General features: G+C 51.5%; 2 protein-coding genes across 2 annotated transcripts in view; one reads left to right on the top strand and one right to left on the bottom strand.

Moving 5' to 3' along the window:
• mlh3 (mutL homolog 3 (E. coli)) overlaps positions 1-920 on the top strand; it is a 33357-nt gene extending 32437 nt beyond the window's left edge. Inside the window, exon 12 of the mRNA XM_059649410.1 lies at positions 440-920. Within this exon, the coding sequence (XP_059505393.1) occupies positions 440-511 (72 nt within the window). The 3' untranslated portion in view covers positions 512-920. The remainder of the gene's footprint in view (positions 1-439) is intronic.
• A 530-nt stretch (positions 921-1450) lies between these two features.
• eif2b2 (eukaryotic translation initiation factor 2B, subunit 2 beta) lies at positions 1451-16176 on the bottom strand. The gene is made up of 8 exons (XM_059648872.1): positions 15997-16176; positions 13869-13989; positions 9338-9483; positions 8777-8940; positions 6191-6286; positions 4890-5027; positions 4016-4082; positions 1451-1632 (listed from the first exon to the last, which is right to left on the bottom strand). The coding sequence occupies exons 1-8, from the start codon at positions 16145-16147 to the stop codon at positions 1475-1477; spliced, it is 1041 nt and encodes a 346-aa protein (XP_059504855.1). The 5' UTR covers positions 16148-16176; the 3' UTR covers positions 1451-1474.
• Positions 16177-17467: the final 1291 nt, after the last annotated feature.

The raw sequence follows: 17467 nt of genomic DNA, 5'->3' as shown, positions 1-17467 counted from the left end.
GGAAGGCTCACAGAAAAAAAAATCATGTCAAATGTACAACTGTGAAAGGTAGGAACAAAAGCAGACATTGCTGGAAAAGCTCAGTCGGTCTAGCAACATTTGTGAAGAAAAAAATCAAAGTTAATGTTTCACACCTGGTGACCCTTCCTCAAAACTTCTGTTTTTGTTCCTGATTTACAGCATCAATAATTTTCAGATTTTATTGTGAAGGGTAGCATCATTGGAACGTATGACAGGGAAACTGGGAGAATGAAATGAAGTTTTTATGGGAAGCAGAATGTGGGATAACTGTGGAGTCAGTGGATTTGTTTTAAGTATTATTGACAATGCATACTGGTTTGTTACTTATACCAGACTATATTCTATAAATAAAGCACTCAATTCTTTTAATTATAACCATCTAGAGATTGAATCTATTTCCATCTGTTCTGATCCATAGGTCCATCGCAGACCAAACTTACAGAAGCTGCAGCAGTTAAACAAGACCAGGTTCAACAGTGGAAGCACTTAATTGGTTGTGGCAACAGTCAGGATCTCTTGGCGGGTGGAATTTTACCTGAGGGTCTTTGCAATGACCAGTACTCCGCCATCACTTACTCATCGCCTGCACTCGGTTTCCTGGTGGTACCTGATATGAATTGGATATAGCGCCATCTAAACACAACTGGCCCTGCGCATCTTCTGCCTGATAGACTGAGTCGGGAATAGCAACGGAGTCTATTGAAGTTTTTGACATCAGGCTTTACCATCTGGAATAGCACGAACTGTGGCCACTTTCACTTTCAATGGTACCTGGGAGCAGGACTCCCCTTTGTGCCTGGGAACTGTCAGCTGCTCTCACAGCAAGCCCTTGTCTTATGCACGTTCCACCACTCCTACTTATTTATTGAATAAATAGTTTGTTAATATAAAAGATTAAACTGGTGTTCAGCTGATTTATCCCACATTATGCAGTAACGCATTTTGCGAGGCATTCTCACTTTGTCTTTATCGCTTCAATGAAGCTCAAGGACCAGGACCTCAGCCCATCTGGTCTCAACACTGAGTCCAACAATTTCTGCTTGTAACCACTGTCACTCATTTCTTCATGCACTTTGGTTTCTCCTCGGTTTTTTTTTTTTTTCCTTGTTGAATCTGCCATTACAGCTGTCCCGGACTTCTATTTCTTGTGCGACTGTCCTTTGAACTTTGCCCTATCAGAAATCCCTCCTGTTCTGCCACGTTTAAACCAATTTCATTTCTAAGTTCCAATGAAATGTCAATAACCTGAGACATAAACTCTTTCTCTATTTCTGTCTTACTTTGGCCTGGTTTTGTGCCTGTCCATTAACTGTGCTGATGGATGAAGGTAGAAGCTCGGTTCCTGTTTCAGTGGGAGTAATGTGCATGGACCTAGCTGTGGTATGGTCTGTGATTGTGGCAGGCCTAGTCTCTGATTAAATAGAAACAATGAAATTCTCTTGGTTTTATTAAGTCAGAGGTGATGGTCATCAGGATTGTACAGTTCACTCATCAGTCGGTAGATGTAGGAAGGAGCATTTCCTCCAACGTTGGAAATGAACAGAGTGATAAGTTCTGGTGGAACATAATCGAACACAGGGCAGTGAACACTCACTTTGCTCAGAATCTCACCTGCAAGAAACAAACAACAATTGTCACCAAAGTAGTGTTTTGGGTGGAAGAAAAGTGACAGACAAACTCAAGGCATAAGGGCAAGAGAAAGACTAAGAGGTGGGAGGGTAAGAAAGGGAATCACAGCCAAGGTTCAACATCCAATTTCATTTGTAACTGCTCTGACACTGAAGTGGAAAGATCAATGTTTAGTGTTCTACTGAGAGGTTGCAAGGAATCCTTGCATAACAAGTGCCAAATAATGATTATCTTCAACATGAGAAAAATCTAACCAGCATCCCTTGAAATTCAATGGTGTTAACTAACACCGAATCCTCCACTATCAACATCCTGGGGGTTACCATTGACCAGAAACTGAACAGCCATTTAAATACAAGAGCAGATCACAGATTGGGAATCCTGTACTGAGTGACTGATCTGTCTGATCATTTAAAATCTGCTAGGAATGACTTTTTATTTAATTGACTATGAATTAGCTGTCATTATCTGGATTGACAGTTATTGCTCATCCCATCCATTGAAAGTGGTGGTGCCTTCTTGAACTGCTGCAGTCCACGTGCTATAAGCAGACCCACAACGCTGTCAGAGAGAACACGAGGATTATAATCCAGCAACAGTCAAGAAACTGCAAAATACTTGAGTCAGGATGATGAATGGCTTGGAAGGGAACTTGCAGGAGGTGATGCTTCCATGTATCTGCTGTTCTTATCCTCCTGGATGGTAGTGGTCATAGGTTGTGTGGTGCACACGTTATTAGTCACTTACCCAGATCTTATCGTATTTTAACAGACTGCTTCAGTACCTGAGGAGTCATGAATGGTGTTGGAATTGTGCCATTACTGGCGAACATCCCCACTTTGGACCTTATGATGGAGGGAAGGATATTGATGAAGCGGCTGAAGACACTACCCTGTCGAAATCTGTAGAGATGTCCTGGAGCTGAGATGACCGACTTCGCACCACCAGAACCAGGGTCCTGTGTGCCAAGTATGACTCCAACTAGTGGAGAATTTACCCCCTGATACCCATTGATTCCAGTTTTGCTAGGGCTTCTTGATGCCACACTCAGTCGAATGCAGCCTTGATGTCAAGGGCTACGACGCTCACCGCACCTCTTTTTGTCCATGTCGGGAGCTGAGTGGCTCCGGCAGAACCTAAATGGGCATCACTGAGCAGGTTATTGCTTGATAGCGCTGTTACTGACACTTTCCACTTTACTGATGATCGAGACAGGCTGATGGGGCAGTAATTGGTCAGGTTGGATTTGTCCTGTTTTGTGTACAGAACATATTTGGGCAATTTTCCACATTGTTGGGTAGATGCCAGTGTTGTAACTGTACTGCAAGATCTTGGCTGGGGGGATAGAAGTTCTGGAACACTTTCTAAGCCCTTCATTTCCATCACCCAGATCAGCAAAGGCAGCAAATATATGTGAACACCACCACTTATAAGTTTCCCTTCAAGCCAAAACACACACCATTCTGACTTGGAATTAAGTCACTAGTCCTTCAGTGCTACTGAGTAAAAATCCTGGAATTCCCTCCTACTCATGGCATTGCAGTGTACCTACAACAAATGGAGTACAGCAGTTCAAGAAGGCAGCTCACCACCACCTTCTCCAGAGACAATTAGAAATGGGCAATAATTGCTGACTCAAATCCGTAATACCCATACATAATAAATGAATGCAGAATGGATTGAGAAACTGTTCTCTGTGCAGTGTGCAAATCATGTCTGTAGATGATCCAATCTTCCCTAGTTTTGTAAACAAGACCCTGTCTCCTCTCTTAGGTCAGGGACCCCCTTAGACAGTGACTCCAGTTACGGACACCAGTAACGACAGCTGGCATCAGAGAATTCATATTTACTCAAAGGACAAGAGTGCCCAAATAGGATCACGTCCAATGAGAAGTCTGTGGATGTAAAGTCTATGTGAGTCTAAAACTATAATGCTTTCAACTATTTCATTAACTCAGTTTGAAGACACTGTAGAACACAAAAGACGCCAGATCTGTATTATTATGGCTTTGCCAAAGCCTCAAAAGACTGAAAAAGATCTATTCTATCCCACCTACCCCACCATCTCACTGATGCTTCTTCAGAGATGCTGCCAGCCCTGCTGACCTTTTCCAGCAACTTCTGTTTTCGTTTCTGGTGAAGAGCATCCGCAGTTTTTTCGGTTTTTATTAAATATATTTCAAAGTCTGCTGTAACAGATCTTCATTTCAAGTCACCAGAGTGCAGCAAAGAGGAACTGATGTCAATCACACCCCAGGCACCAGTGCAGAATGGTGTGAATGGATTGCTAGATCCCTTGCACATAACCAGCTAGTTCCTACACCGAGAAGAGCCTGATGCTAAGACTGTAACCAGGATCACCTACCTTCTGTGAAAGGAAGAACCTCCTGCGGTGAAACAAACTTGTGAAATGTGTTCTCCTCATTAGGAAACTGCAAAACAAAGAAACAGATTAACAAAAACACATTAGGCAGCAAAATAAACCAGTTAAAGAGTAAGGGGAATTTAAGACAGAAATGTGAAGGAATTTCTTCTCTTACAGCAGTAAAGATTAGATTAGATTCCCTACAGTGTGGAAACAGGCCCTTTGGCCCAACAAGTCCACAACACCCCTTGCAGCATCCCACCCAGACCCATTCCCCTATAACACACACACCCCTGAACACTATGAGCAGTTTATCATGGCCGATGCACCAAGCCTGCACATCTTTGGACTGTGGGAGGGAACCGGAGGAAACCCACACAGACATGGGGAGAAAATGCAAACTCCACACAGACAGTTGCCTGAGGCAGGAATTGAACCCAGGTCCCTGGTGCTGTGAGGCTGCAGTGCTAACCACTGAGCCACCGTGCTGCCTCAAAAGTCTTGAATTCTCCACCCACGGAGCTGTGGAGACTAGATCACTGAAAACAGTTACAGAACAGGAAGATACATGATTGAAGCAGAGGAGCTAAAGACAAAGAGGAGCTGTCGTCAAAGCCAAGTCGCGACTTGGGAGCAGGTTAGTCTAGATCTTATAGAAAATCAGAGCTGGATGGCTTCATATTGTTATGTTCTTATGAGGTACTAGTGTTGGACAAGGGTGGACAAGGTCAGAAGTCACACGACACCAGGTTATTGTCCAACAGGTTTAATTGAAATCACAAGCTTTTGAAGCACTGCCCCTTCATCAGGCGCAGTCACAAGTTCTTTTAACAACTTTTCCCCAAGTTGTTTAGGATCGAAGCAGAGTATGTACCTGTGGGCACAGCTTAAACATGGCAGCACAGACGATAACAGGTGTGGAGTGGTGCCTAGCTGCAAGGGCGAGTGTATGAGCCCCATTCACAGCTCGCAGTCCACCATTAGCGAGAATGGTCTTTGTGCCAATGATCACCTGCCAAAACAGCAAGGGTGAGAACAGCAGTGAAGTCCACTCCAAACATCCTTCCCCCTGACGTGCACACACACTGCGCCTCACACAAACACAGGCTACTGCCAAGTAAAAACTAAAAGACCCCCCCCCCCCCCCTCAATCCCACAGTACCGTATCCTGCAACTGGTGGTGCAACACCTGCCCACTTGATCCCTCCCCCTCCCCAGTATCCAAGGGCCCAGACGTACCTTCCAGGTGAAGCAACATCACCTGCACTTCCCAGAATCTCGTCTACTGCATTCGCTGCTCACAATGTGGTCTCTACGCTGGGGAAACGAAGTACAGACTAGCTGACTGTTTCGCAGAACATCTACATTCTGTTCGCAAAAAAGACCCTGAACTACCTGCTGCCTACCACTTTAACACACCACCCTGTTCCTGGCCAACATCTGTCTCAGGCTTGCTGCAGTGTTCCCGCAAAGCTCAGTGCAAGCTGGAGGAACAACACCTCATTTTCCACTTGGGGACCCTGCAGCCCTCCAGACTCAATATTGAGTTCAAATCATTTTAGGGCCTAAACTCTCCCATGTCCCAGCACCCCCCACCCCACACACCAGGCCTTGTGATCACACAGCCTGCCATTACACACCCCCTGTTGTTAGTCACTAACAGTCCCTACTAACAACTATTCACCCTCCCAGCCTGATCGTTATCCACTCCTTTGTTTAATCAACTGTTCTTCTCTCTCTTCAGGCTCTAACCTTTATCATATCATTTATTCCCCACCCCAACCCCTTCTCTATCTTCATATAAACTGACGTTTTCCCAGCTACCATCCGTTCTGAGGAACGGTCACCAGACTGGAATGTTAATTCTGATTTTACTTCAAGGATGCTGCCAACCCTGATGAGCTTCCAGCAATTTTTGTTTTTGTTACAGACTACCGCCAAACCACCTTATACACATATCCTGCACACTTCATGCAAGCACAGACCACTCCAAAACCCACACCCCCAAACCCCGCCTCAGACACACATGTCCCTGCCACTAACCATCCCCTAAATTCACTCACACACACAGGATCAGAGAGAAATGGCAGCAGGTCCAAGCATCTGTGTCACAAGAGCAAGAGCCCCACACCCAACCTCTGCCCCAGCGCAGTCTGGGCAGGATAGGGAAGTCACCTTGTTAACGCGGGACATCACAGCAAAGATAGCCGCATCAGTGATAACAGTTGTTTCAATCCCAGCCGCAGACAGAGCGAGTGACATCTCGTGACCCTGAAAACAGAAAGAGAGCACAGCATAGGAGGGGGTCAAGTGAAACAAGGCAAGAGAGGAGAGGAGGTGCAGAGGGATGGAGCAGGCGACATGAAGACAGAAAACAGGAGGAGTTGGCCATTCAGCCGTCTCAGCCTGCTACACCATTCAATATGATCACGGTTGATCATCCAATTCAGTGCCCTGTTTCTATTTTCTCCCTCATAATCTCGATCCCTTTAACCCTAAGAACATTAGACTCCTTCTTGATAAATTCAGTGTTTTGGTCCCAAACACTCTATGGCAGGGAATTCCACAGGCTCACCACTCACTGGATGAAGAAATTTCTCCTTATTTCAGTGCTAAGTAGCTTACCCTGCATCCTTAAAACCTATGTCGTCTGGTTCTGGACTCCCTCACCGTTGGGAACAAAGTCAGAAATCACACAACACCATGTTATTATCCAACAGGTTTATTTAAAATCACAAACTCTCAGAGCATTGCTCCTTCATTGTTCCTCGTTTCAAGAAAGGGAATAGGGAAATCCCTGGAAATTATAGACCAGTCAGTCTTACGTCTGTGGTCAGCAAGGTTTTGGAAAGAATTCTGAGGGATAGGATTTATGACTATTTGGAAAAGCATAGCGTGATTAAAGGGAGTCAGCATGGCTTTGAGAGGGGTAGGTCATGCCTTACAAATCTAATTGAGTTCTTTGAGGAAATCACAAAACAGGTTGACGAGGGTCGAGCAGTGGATGTGGTGTATGTGGACTTCAGCAAGGCGTTTGATAAGGTTCCCCACGGCAGGCTCATTCATAAAGTCAAGAGGTATGGGATACAGGGTGATTTGGCTGTCTGGATTCAGAATTGGTTGGCTGACAGGAGGCAGAGAGTGGTTGTAGATGGTAAGTATTCTGCCTGGAGGTCAGTGCTGTGTGGTGTCCCGCAGGGCTCTGTTCTTGGGCCTCTGCTCCTTGTAGTTCTCATAAATGACTTGGATGAGGAGGTTGAGGGGTGGGTTAGTATGTTTGCTGATGACACAAAGGTTGGAGGTGCCATTGATAGTATCGAGGGCTATTGCAGGCTTCAGCGAGACATTGACAGAATGCAGAGCTGGGCTGAGAAATGGCAGTTGGAGTTCAACCCGGATAAATGCGAAGTGATGCATTTTGGAAGGTCAAACTTAAATGCTGAATATAGGATTAAAGGCAGGATTCTCGGCAGTGTGGAGGAACTGCAGGATCTTGGTGTTCAAGTGCATAGCTCCCTCAAAGTTGCCACCCAGGTGGATAAGGTTGTTAAGAAAGCATATGGTGTTTTGGCTTTCATTAACAGGGGGATCGAGTTTAAGAGCCGTGAGGTTATGCTGCAGCTCTACAAAACCCTGGTGAGACCACACTTGGAATACTGTGTCCAGTTCTGGTCGGCCTATTATAGGAAAGATGTGGAGGCTTTGGAGAGGGTGCAAAGGAGGTTTACCAGGATGCTGCCTGGACTGGAGGGCTTGTCTTACGAGGAGAGGTTGACTGAACTCGGACTTTTCTCTCTGGAGAGAAGGAGGAAGAGAGGTGACCTGATCGAGGTGTACAAGGTAATGAGAGGCATGGACAGTGTCGATAGCCAGAGACTTTTCCCCAGGGCAGGATTGACTGCCACGAGGGGTCATAGTTTTAAAGTGTTAGGAGGAAGGTATAGAGGAGACGTCAGAGGGAGGTTCTTCACCCAGAGAGTTGTGAGCGCATGGAACAGTTTACCAGTGGAAGTTGTGGAAGCTGAGTCAGTAGTGACATTTAAGCGACTGCTGGACATGCACATGGACAGCAGTGAATTGAGGGGAATGTAGGTTAGGTTATTTTATTTTTGGATTAGGATTAATCCACGGCACAACATCGTGGGCCGAAGGGCCTGTACTGTGCTCTACTTTTCTAAGTTCTATGTTCTATGTTCATCAGGTGAAGTACTATTGGGAACATCCTTCCTGTTGTGGTTGATTGGCTTGCCCTCACTTCCTTCATCGAGATCATTCATGTACAAAGTGAAAAGCTGTGGTCCCAGTACTGACCCTTGTGGAACACCACTTGTCACCAGCTGCCAGACTGAGAAAGACTCTATCCTGACTCCCTGCTTTCTGCCAGACAGCCAACCTCCTCTCCATGTTGCACCTTACCTCTAAAACCGTAGGTCCTTATCTTACTCAGCAGCCTCCTGTGTGTCACCTTGTGAAAGGTCTGCTTTCTGTCCATCTCAATAAACTACCCCCAATCCAATGAGCTTTAATTTTACATGGTAATCTCTTACGTGGGACTTTTGTCAAAAGCCTTCTGAAAATCCAAAGAAACCACATCAACTGGTAAGAATCCCAGTAGATTTATCAACATGATTTCCGTTTCATAAGGGGAGGCAACACTGGGAACTATGGTTATAAAAAATAAGATCCTGCAGTCATTCCCATTATCCCAGCTTCCCTTAAGGATAGCGACTCCTCTCTCAGGCCCAACACATTCTCACTGACCTGACAGTAAGGTGCACATTCTGCGACAATAACGTGGAAGCTGCGTTTTCGAGCTGCTTCTTTAAGAAACGCTTCGACAGTTGGGGAGCGCCCCAATGTCATGATGACCTCATTGGAGTGGATGTGTTCCAGGGCCTGCATTGCGATGTTATCCATTATACCCTCTGTCAAACAACAGGCAAGCCATGAAAACACAGCCCCAGTCCCAAATAAACACCTCCTCTTACCCTGACCACAGCATCTCCAGCCCAAACTACACAGATCTTTCCCTGCATGGCACCCACACCCCATGGTTCGTCCTTTGTCACGCACTCAGAAAGGTTTTATTCCCCATTCCGAGTCTGCGCCCAACACCACAAACCTCCAATTTCCAACCCACAACTCACCCACCTCCACACACAGTCTGCATCCTCACCCACAGCCTCCCTAACTCCCAATCCCCATTCCTGTCCCTGTCCCTAGACTCCCCATTCCCCAACCTGCTCCCCAACTCCAAGCCTGTCTCTACCCACAGCCTCCATGACTCCCAGCCTGCAATTCTGTCCCCAACACAAAACATACCAAGCTCCACAAGAAGTTCATTAATGACTTCGATGACATTGGTTTTGAGGGCAGTGAAGCTCACACTGAAATCCTCACTCTGACTGCCTGAAGTCAGCAGCTTGTGCAGTGATTCCTGGTCTGTCTCCTCACTGCAGCCTCGAAGCCTGTAAAAACAAAAATCACTTGCAGATTAACGTTTGCATGAAGCAGCAAGGGAGGGCCCTGTTCTGCTCACGCAAATGCTCTCTCATTCTCATTCATGACGATGGGATGGAAAAGAAAAGCTGTTCCTCTGATGGTAGAGGGGGCCCCGATTTACAAACAGATGTAGTTACAAATCCGATCCCATACGTGATTGTGATTTCTCAAGACCCAATGTATGAATATTTCCTGTATTTACATGATCAGAAGCTACACGACACCAGGTTATAGTCCAACAGGTTTATCTGAAAACACAAGCTTTTGGAGGGCTGTCCCTTCATTAGGTGTTAGTGAGAAAGAAGCACACAGAACTTATCAGTAAAAGGTCAAAGGGTCACACAACTAACGAGGCTATATTAAACAAGCGTAAGATGCTGTTAAATCTACAATCAGTTAGAAGGTTTTACACTGAGTAAGATGTATATCTAAGTCCTTAAATTTCTTTTAGGTCACTGCCCTGTATTTACAACCGGCTGCTCAACGCTGTCTTCCATTGTGCTACAACATATGAACAAATCAACTTGTGACTGCACTACAGAATGGAACTAACCATAAACTGGGGACAACCTGCGAATGGATCGGGGTGATCAATTATTTGTAGAGGTGCAGCAACACTTCCTTGCTTTTATACTCTATGTATAAACCCAAGGACCCTATAAACCTTCAACATACCACCGTGTTTCCTGGCCAACATCTCTACCTCAGAGATATTAGGAACTGCAGATGCTGGAGAATCTGAGATAACAAGGTGTAGAGCTGGACGAACACAGCAGACCAAGCAGCATCGGAGGAGCAGGAAGGGTGATGTTTCGGGCCTAGACCCTTCATCAGAAATCATTTCTGAAGGGCCTAGGCCTGAAATGTCAGATTTCCTGCTCCTCTGATGCTGCTTGGCTTGCTGTGTTCATCTAGCTCTCACCTTGTTATCTCTACCTCAGGTTTGCTGCAGCACAAGCTGGAAGACCAGCACCTTGTTTTCTGCTGAGGGACTCTGCAGCATTTGGAACTCAATATCGAGTTCAACACCTTTAGGGCCTGAGCACATTCTCCCATCGTCTTACCCCAAACCCCACACACCAGGCCTTGTTATCACATAATCTACTATCACACACAACTTATTGTTAGCCACTAATAGTCCCCAATATTTGCTACTCATTCTGCTACGCTGACCATTATACACTTTCTTTGGACTTTATGTCCACCTATCATTTACTCCTTAACCCCTCCCCCATCTTGAACATACAACCAACTTTTTCCTAGCTACCATCAGTCTGATGAAAGGTCTCTGGACCTGAAATGTTAACTCTGATATTGCCCGACCTGCTGAGCTTTTCTAGTAATTTCCGTTTTTATTTGTGAACTGTTTCAACTTGCCGGGCCACCTTCAGAAACTCATGCAACTGAACCCCAAGGTCCCTCTGCTTCTGTACTTTGCTTAAAGTACCACAGAGCCTGTATTTCCCTCTGTGTTTCTTCTTTCAAAATGCAATACCTCAAATTTCTCAGCATTGAAATCCATCTGCCACGAGTCTACCCATCTGGCCAACTTGACAAATGTCCCTCTGAAGTCACTCAGTATCATTCTCACAAGTAACCATTCTCCCTAACTTAGCATCGCCAGCAAATTTAGAGATTTAGACCACAACACACATCTCCAAAGCATTTATATAAAAATCAGAAAAAACAGGAGTCCCAACAGTGATAATGGGAACTGCAGATGCTGGAGAATCCAAGATATAAAATGTGAGGCTGGATGAACACAGCAGGCCCAGCAGCATCCTAGGAGCACAAAAGCTGACGTTTCGGGCCTAGACCCTTCATCAGAGAGGGGGATGGGGTGAGGGTTCTGTAATAAATAGGGAGAGAGGGGCAGGCGGACCAAAGATGGAGAGAAAAGAAGATAGGTGGAGAGGAGAGTATAGGTGGGGAGGTAGGGAGGGGATAGGTCAGTCCAGGGAAGACGGGCAGGTCAAGGAGGTGGGATGAGGTTAGTAGGTAGGAGATGGAGGTGCGGCTTGGGGTGGGATGAAGGGATGGGTGAGAGGAAGAACAGGTTAGGGAGGCAGAGACAGGTTGGACTGGTTTTGGGATGCAGTGGGTGGAGGGGAAGAGCTGGGCTGGTTTTGGAATGCGGTGGGGGAAGGGGAGATTTTGAAGCTGGTGAAGTCCACATTGATACCATTGGGCTGCAGGGTTCCCAAGCGGAATATGAGTTGCTGTTCCTGCAACCTTCGGGTGGCATCATTGTGGCAGTGCAGGAGGCCCATGATGGACATGTCATCTAAAGAATGGGAGGGGGAGTGGAAATGGTTTGCGACTGGGAGGTGCAGTTGATTATTGCGAACCGAGCGGAGGTGTTCTGCAAAGCGGTCCCCAAGCCTCCGCTTGGTTTCCACAATGTAGAGAAAGCCACACTGGGTACAGCGGATGCAGTATACCACATTGGCAGATGTGCAGGTGAACCTTTGCTTAATATGGAAAGTCATCTTGGGGCCTGGGATAGGGGTGAGGGAGGAGGTGTGGGGGCAAGTGTAGCATTTCCTGCGGTTGCAGGGGAAGGTGCTGGGTGTGGTGGGGTTGGAGGGCAGTGTGGAGCGAACAAGGGAGTCACGGACAGAGTGGTCTCTCCGGAAAGCAGACAGGGGTGGGGATGGAAAAATGTCTTGGGTGGTGGGGTCGGATTGTAGATGGCGGAAGTGTTGGAGGATGATGCATTGTATCCGGAGGTTGGTGGGGTGGTGTGTGAGAACGAGGGGGATCCTCTTTGGGCGGTTGTGGTGGGGGCGGGGTGTGAGGGATGTGTTGCGGGAAATGCGGGAGACGCGGTCAAGGGCGTTCTCGATCACTGTGGGGGGAAAGTTGCGGTCCTTGAAGAACTTGGACATCTGGGATGTGCGGGAGTGGAATGCCTCATCTTGGGAGCAGATGTGGCGGAGGCGGAGGAATTGGGAATAGGAGATGAAATTTTTGCAGGAGGGTGGGTGGGAGGAGGTGTATTCTAGGTAGCTGTGGGAGTCGGTGGGCTTGAAATGGACATCAGTTACAAGCTGGTTGCTTGAGATGGAGACTGAGAGGTCCAGGAAGGTGAGGGATGTGCTGGAGATGGCCCAGGTGAACTGAAGGTTGGGGTGGAAGGTGTTGGTGAAGTGGATGAACTGTTTGAGCTCCTCTGGGGACCAAGAGGCTCCCAAGTTTATAGTCCCAACAGTGATTCTGGTGAACACCACTTTCAACTAATCTCCAATCTGAGAAATGATCATCTGTACCTACCCCTCTGTTTCTGCTTTTCTGCCAACTTCTAATCCATTCTACCAATGACCCATCAATCCCAAACAATTCTAATTTGCTAACCAACCTTCCATGTGGCACTGCTTCACTGTATTAATGGTTAGCTTTTCCTCAGAATCTTCCTGACCTGTTGAGTATTTCCAGCATTTACTGTTTTTATTTCACATTAGCAGCATCTACTATTACAGCCTGGGGCCTGGGTACACTCACCCACCCTGTCACTCCCTGGATCAGCCTGGGGCCCGGGTATAGTAACCCGCCCTGTCACTCCCTGGGTCAGTCAGTGCCCGGGTACGGTCACCCGCCCCATCACTCCCTGGGTCAGTCAGTGCCCGGGTACGGTCAACCACCCGTCACTCCCTGGGTCAGTCAGTGCCCGGGTACGGTCAACCACCCGTCACTCCCTGGGTCAGTCAGTGCCCGGGTACGGTCACCCGCCCCGTCACCCCCTGGGTCAGTCAGTGCCTGGGTACGGTCAACCACTCGTCACTCCCTGGGTCAGTCAGTGCCCGGGTATGGTCACCCGCCCTGTCACTCCCTGGGTCAGTCAGTGCCCGGGTACGGTCACCCGCCCCGTCACCCCCTGGGTCAGTCAGTGCCCGGGTACGGTCAACCACCCGTCACTCCCTGGGTCAGTCAGTGCCCGGGTATGGTCACCCGCCCCGTCACTCCCTGGGTCAGTCAGTGCCCGGGTACGGTCAACCACCCGTCACTCCCTGGGTCAGTCAGTGCCCGGGTATGGTCACCCACCCTGTCACTCCCTGGGTCAGTCAGTGCCCGGGTATGGTCAACCACCCGTCACTCCCTGGGTCAGTCAGTGCCTGGGTATGGTCACCCGCCCCGTCACTCCCTGGGTCAGTCAGTGCCCGGGTACGGTCACCCGCCCCGTCACTCCCTGGGTCAGTCAGTGCCCGGGTATGGTCACCCACCCGTCACTCCCTGGGTCAGTCAGTGCCCGGGTATGGTCACCCACCCTGTCACTCCCTGGGTCAGTCAGTGCCCGGGTATGGTCACCCACCCGTCACTCCCTGGGTCAGTCAGTGTGCCTCACTGCTCTCACCGACTGTATTCCTCTCGAATGATCTTCATTACTCGCCGAATGATGTTCCCCACACTGGTCTCCGAGGGATGAGCTGCAATCATCCTCCGTCCTTCAGTTCGGATCAATTTCAGTAACTCCCCTAAAAGGGGGTAAAATCAGAATATTAGAGACAGAAACAACCAGGCTGTTGGTATAAATACCCAGGAGAGACAAGGAGGGAATAAGTACTCAGACCTGGGGGTAAATACCTGGAATCTGAGGGGGCAGGGTGGCGGCTCTGGGAGACTAAATATCCAAGCCCAAGAGTAAATGTGTAGAGCCTGGAGAGGTGGTGGTGTGGGGGTAACTACCCCGACCCGGGGAGTGGGGGGGGGGTAACTACCCAGACCCGGGGAGTGGGGGGGGGGGGATACCCAGACCCGGGGAGTGGGGGGGGGGGATACCCAGACCCGGGGAGTGGGGGGGGGGGATACCCCGACCCGGGGAGGGGGGGATACCCAGACCCGGGGAGTGGGGGATACCCAGACCCGGGGAGGGGGGGATACCCCGACCCGGGGAGTGGGGGGGGGTAACTACCCCGACCCGGGGAGTGGGGGGGGGGGATACCCAGACCCGGGGAGGGGGGGAGGGGGGGATACCCCGACCCGGGGAGGGGGGGAGGGGGGGATACCCAGACCCGGGGAGGGGGGGAGGGGGGGATACCCAGACCCGGGGAGGGGGGGATACCCCGACCCGGGGAGTGGGGGGGGGGTAACTACCCCGACCCGGGGAGTGGGGGGGGGGGATACCCCGACCCGGGGAGTGGGGGAGGGGGGGGATACCCAGACCCGGGGAGGGGGGGGGATACCCAGACCCGGGGAGGGGGGGATACCCAGACCCGGGGAGGGGGGGATACCCAGACCCGGGGAGGGGGTAACTACCCAGACCCGGGGAGTGGGGGGGGGGGATACCCCGACCCGGGGAGTGGGGGGGGGGGGGATACCCAGACCCGGGGAGGGGGGGATACCCAGACCCGGGGAGGGGGGGGGATACCCAGACCCGGGGAGGGGGGGGGATACCCAGACCCGGGGAGGGGGTAACTACCCAGACCCGGGGAGTGGGGGGGGGGGATACCCCGACCCGGGGAGTGGGGGGGGGGGATACCCAGACCCGGGGAGGGGGGGATACCCAGACCCGGGGAGGGGGGGATACCCAGACCCGGGGAGTGGGGGGGATACCCAGACCCGGGGAGTGGGGGAGGGGGGGATACCCAGACCCGGGGAGTGGGGGGGGGGATACCCCGACCCGGGGAGTGGGGGAGGGGGGGATACCCCGACCCGGGGAGTGGGGGAGGGGGGGGATACCCAGACCCGGGGAGGGGGGGAGGGGGGGATACCCAGACCCGGGGAGTGGGGGGGGGGATACCCCGACCCGGGGAGTGGGGGAGGGGGGGATACCCCGACCCGGGGAGTGGGGGAGGGGGGGATACCCAGACCCGGGGAGGGGGGGATACCCAGACCCGGGGAGGGGGGGATACCCAGACCCGGGGAGTGGGGGATACCCAGACCCGGGGAGTGGGGGGGGGGGGGGATACCCAGACCCGGGGAGTGGGGGGGGGGGGGAGATACCCAGACCCGGGGAGGGAGGGGGGGGAGATACCCAGACCCGGGGAGGGGGGGTAACTACCCAGACCCGGGGAGTGGGGGGGGGTAACTACCCAGACCCGGGGAGTGGGGGGGGGGGGATACCCCGACCCGGGGAGTGGGGGGGGGGGGGGGGGATACCCAGACCCGGGGAGTGGGGGGGGGGGGGGGAGATACCCAGACCCGGGGAGGGAGGGGGGGGGAGATACCCAGACCCGGGGAGGGGGGGTAACTACCCAGACCCGGGGAGTGGGGGGGGGTAACTACCCAGACCCGGGGAGTGGGGGGGGGGGGGATACCCCGACCCGGGGAGTGGGGGGGGGGGGGGGATACCCAGACCCGGGGAGGGGGGGATACCCAGACCCGGGGAGGGGGGATACCCAGACCCGGGGAGGGGGGGATACCCAGACCCGGGGAGGGGGGATACCCAGACCCGGGGAGTGGGGGGGGGGATACCCAGACCCGGGGAGTGGGGGGGATACCCAGACCCGGGGAGTGGGGGAATATTCCCTCTTCTCCGCTACCTGCGTTGTTCCACCTGCTGTGGGCCACTATCTGCCGCAGGAGACCCGCGGTTCCAGCCGCAACCTCCCCGGAGCGGCGCAGCTCGCCCCGGGACAACTGGCCAAGAAAAGCGGCGACCCGCTCGGACACATCGGGCTGAGCGGCCGGCATGGCGGAACTAAAATACAGTTTGGGGGAAGGGAAAGACCGACGGATAGAGCGGAACCGGAAACCACCCATCGCCAGTCAGCGGCACAGGCCAGTCGCCATGTTGGTGAGGGAAGGCGATTCCAAAAAACAAACCCTCTCCCTTCCCCCCCGCCATTACCCATCCCCCATCTCACCCTCTCCCCATCCCCCATCTCCCCTCCCCCATCTCACCCTCTCCCTTCCCCCCCGCCATTACCCATCCCCCATCTCACCCTCTCCCCATCCCCATCTCCCCTCCCCCATCCCCCATCTCCCCTCACCCTCTCCCCATCTCCCATCCCCCATCTCACCCTCTCCCCATCCCCCATCTCACCCTCTCCCCATCCCCCATCTCACCCTCTCACCATCCCCCATCTCACCCTCTCACCATCCCCCATCTCACCCTCTCACCATCCCCCATCTCACCCTCTCTCCATCCCCCATCTCACCCTCTCCCCATCCCCCATCTCACCCTCTCACCATCCCCCATCTCACCCTCTCCCCATCCCCCATCTCACCCTCTCACCATCCCCCATCTCACCCTCTCACCATCCCCCATCTCACCCTCTCACCATCCCCCATCTCACCCTCTCTCCATCCCCCATCTCACCCTCTCACCATCCCCCATCTCACCCTCTCACCATCCCCCATCTCCCCTCCCCCATCTCACCCTCTCCCTCTCCCCTCCCCATTACCTGTCCCCCATAGAACATAGAAAAGTACAGCACAGTACAGGCCCTTCGGCCCACGATGTTGTGCCGTGGAATAATCCTAATCCAAAAATAAAATAACCTAACCTACATTCCCCTCAATTCACTGCTGTCCATGTGCATGTCCAGCAGTCGCTTAAATGTCACTAATGACTCTGCTTCCACGACTACCACTGGCAAAGTATTCCATGCGCTCACAACTCTCTGGGTGAAGAACCTCCCTCTGACGTCTCCTCTATACCTTCCTCCTAACACCTTAAAACTATGGCCCCTCGTGGCAGTCAATCCTGCCCTGGGGAAAAGTCTCTGGCCATCGACTCTATCCATGCCTCTCATTACCTTGTACACCTCAATCAGGTCACCTCTCTTCCTCCTTCTCTCCAGAGAGAAAAGTCCGAGCTCAATCAACCTCTCCTCGTAAGATAAGCCCTCCAGTCCAGGCAGCGTCCTGGTAAACCTCCTTTGCACCCTCTCCAAAGCCTCCACATCTTTCCTATAATAGGGCGACCAGAACTGGACACAATATTCCAAGTGTGGTCTCACCAGGGTTTTGTAGAGCTGCAGCATAACCTTGCGGCTCTTAAACTTGATC

This window comes from Stegostoma tigrinum, chromosome 10, assembly GCF_030684315.1.
Source record: "Stegostoma tigrinum isolate sSteTig4 chromosome 10, sSteTig4.hap1, whole genome shotgun sequence".
NCBI classification, from domain to species: Eukaryota; Metazoa; Chordata; class Chondrichthyes; order Orectolobiformes; family Stegostomatidae; genus Stegostoma; species Stegostoma tigrinum.
The sequence above is the reverse complement of the archived record's forward strand: the minus strand, read 5'-3'. Positions and strand labels throughout refer to the sequence as shown.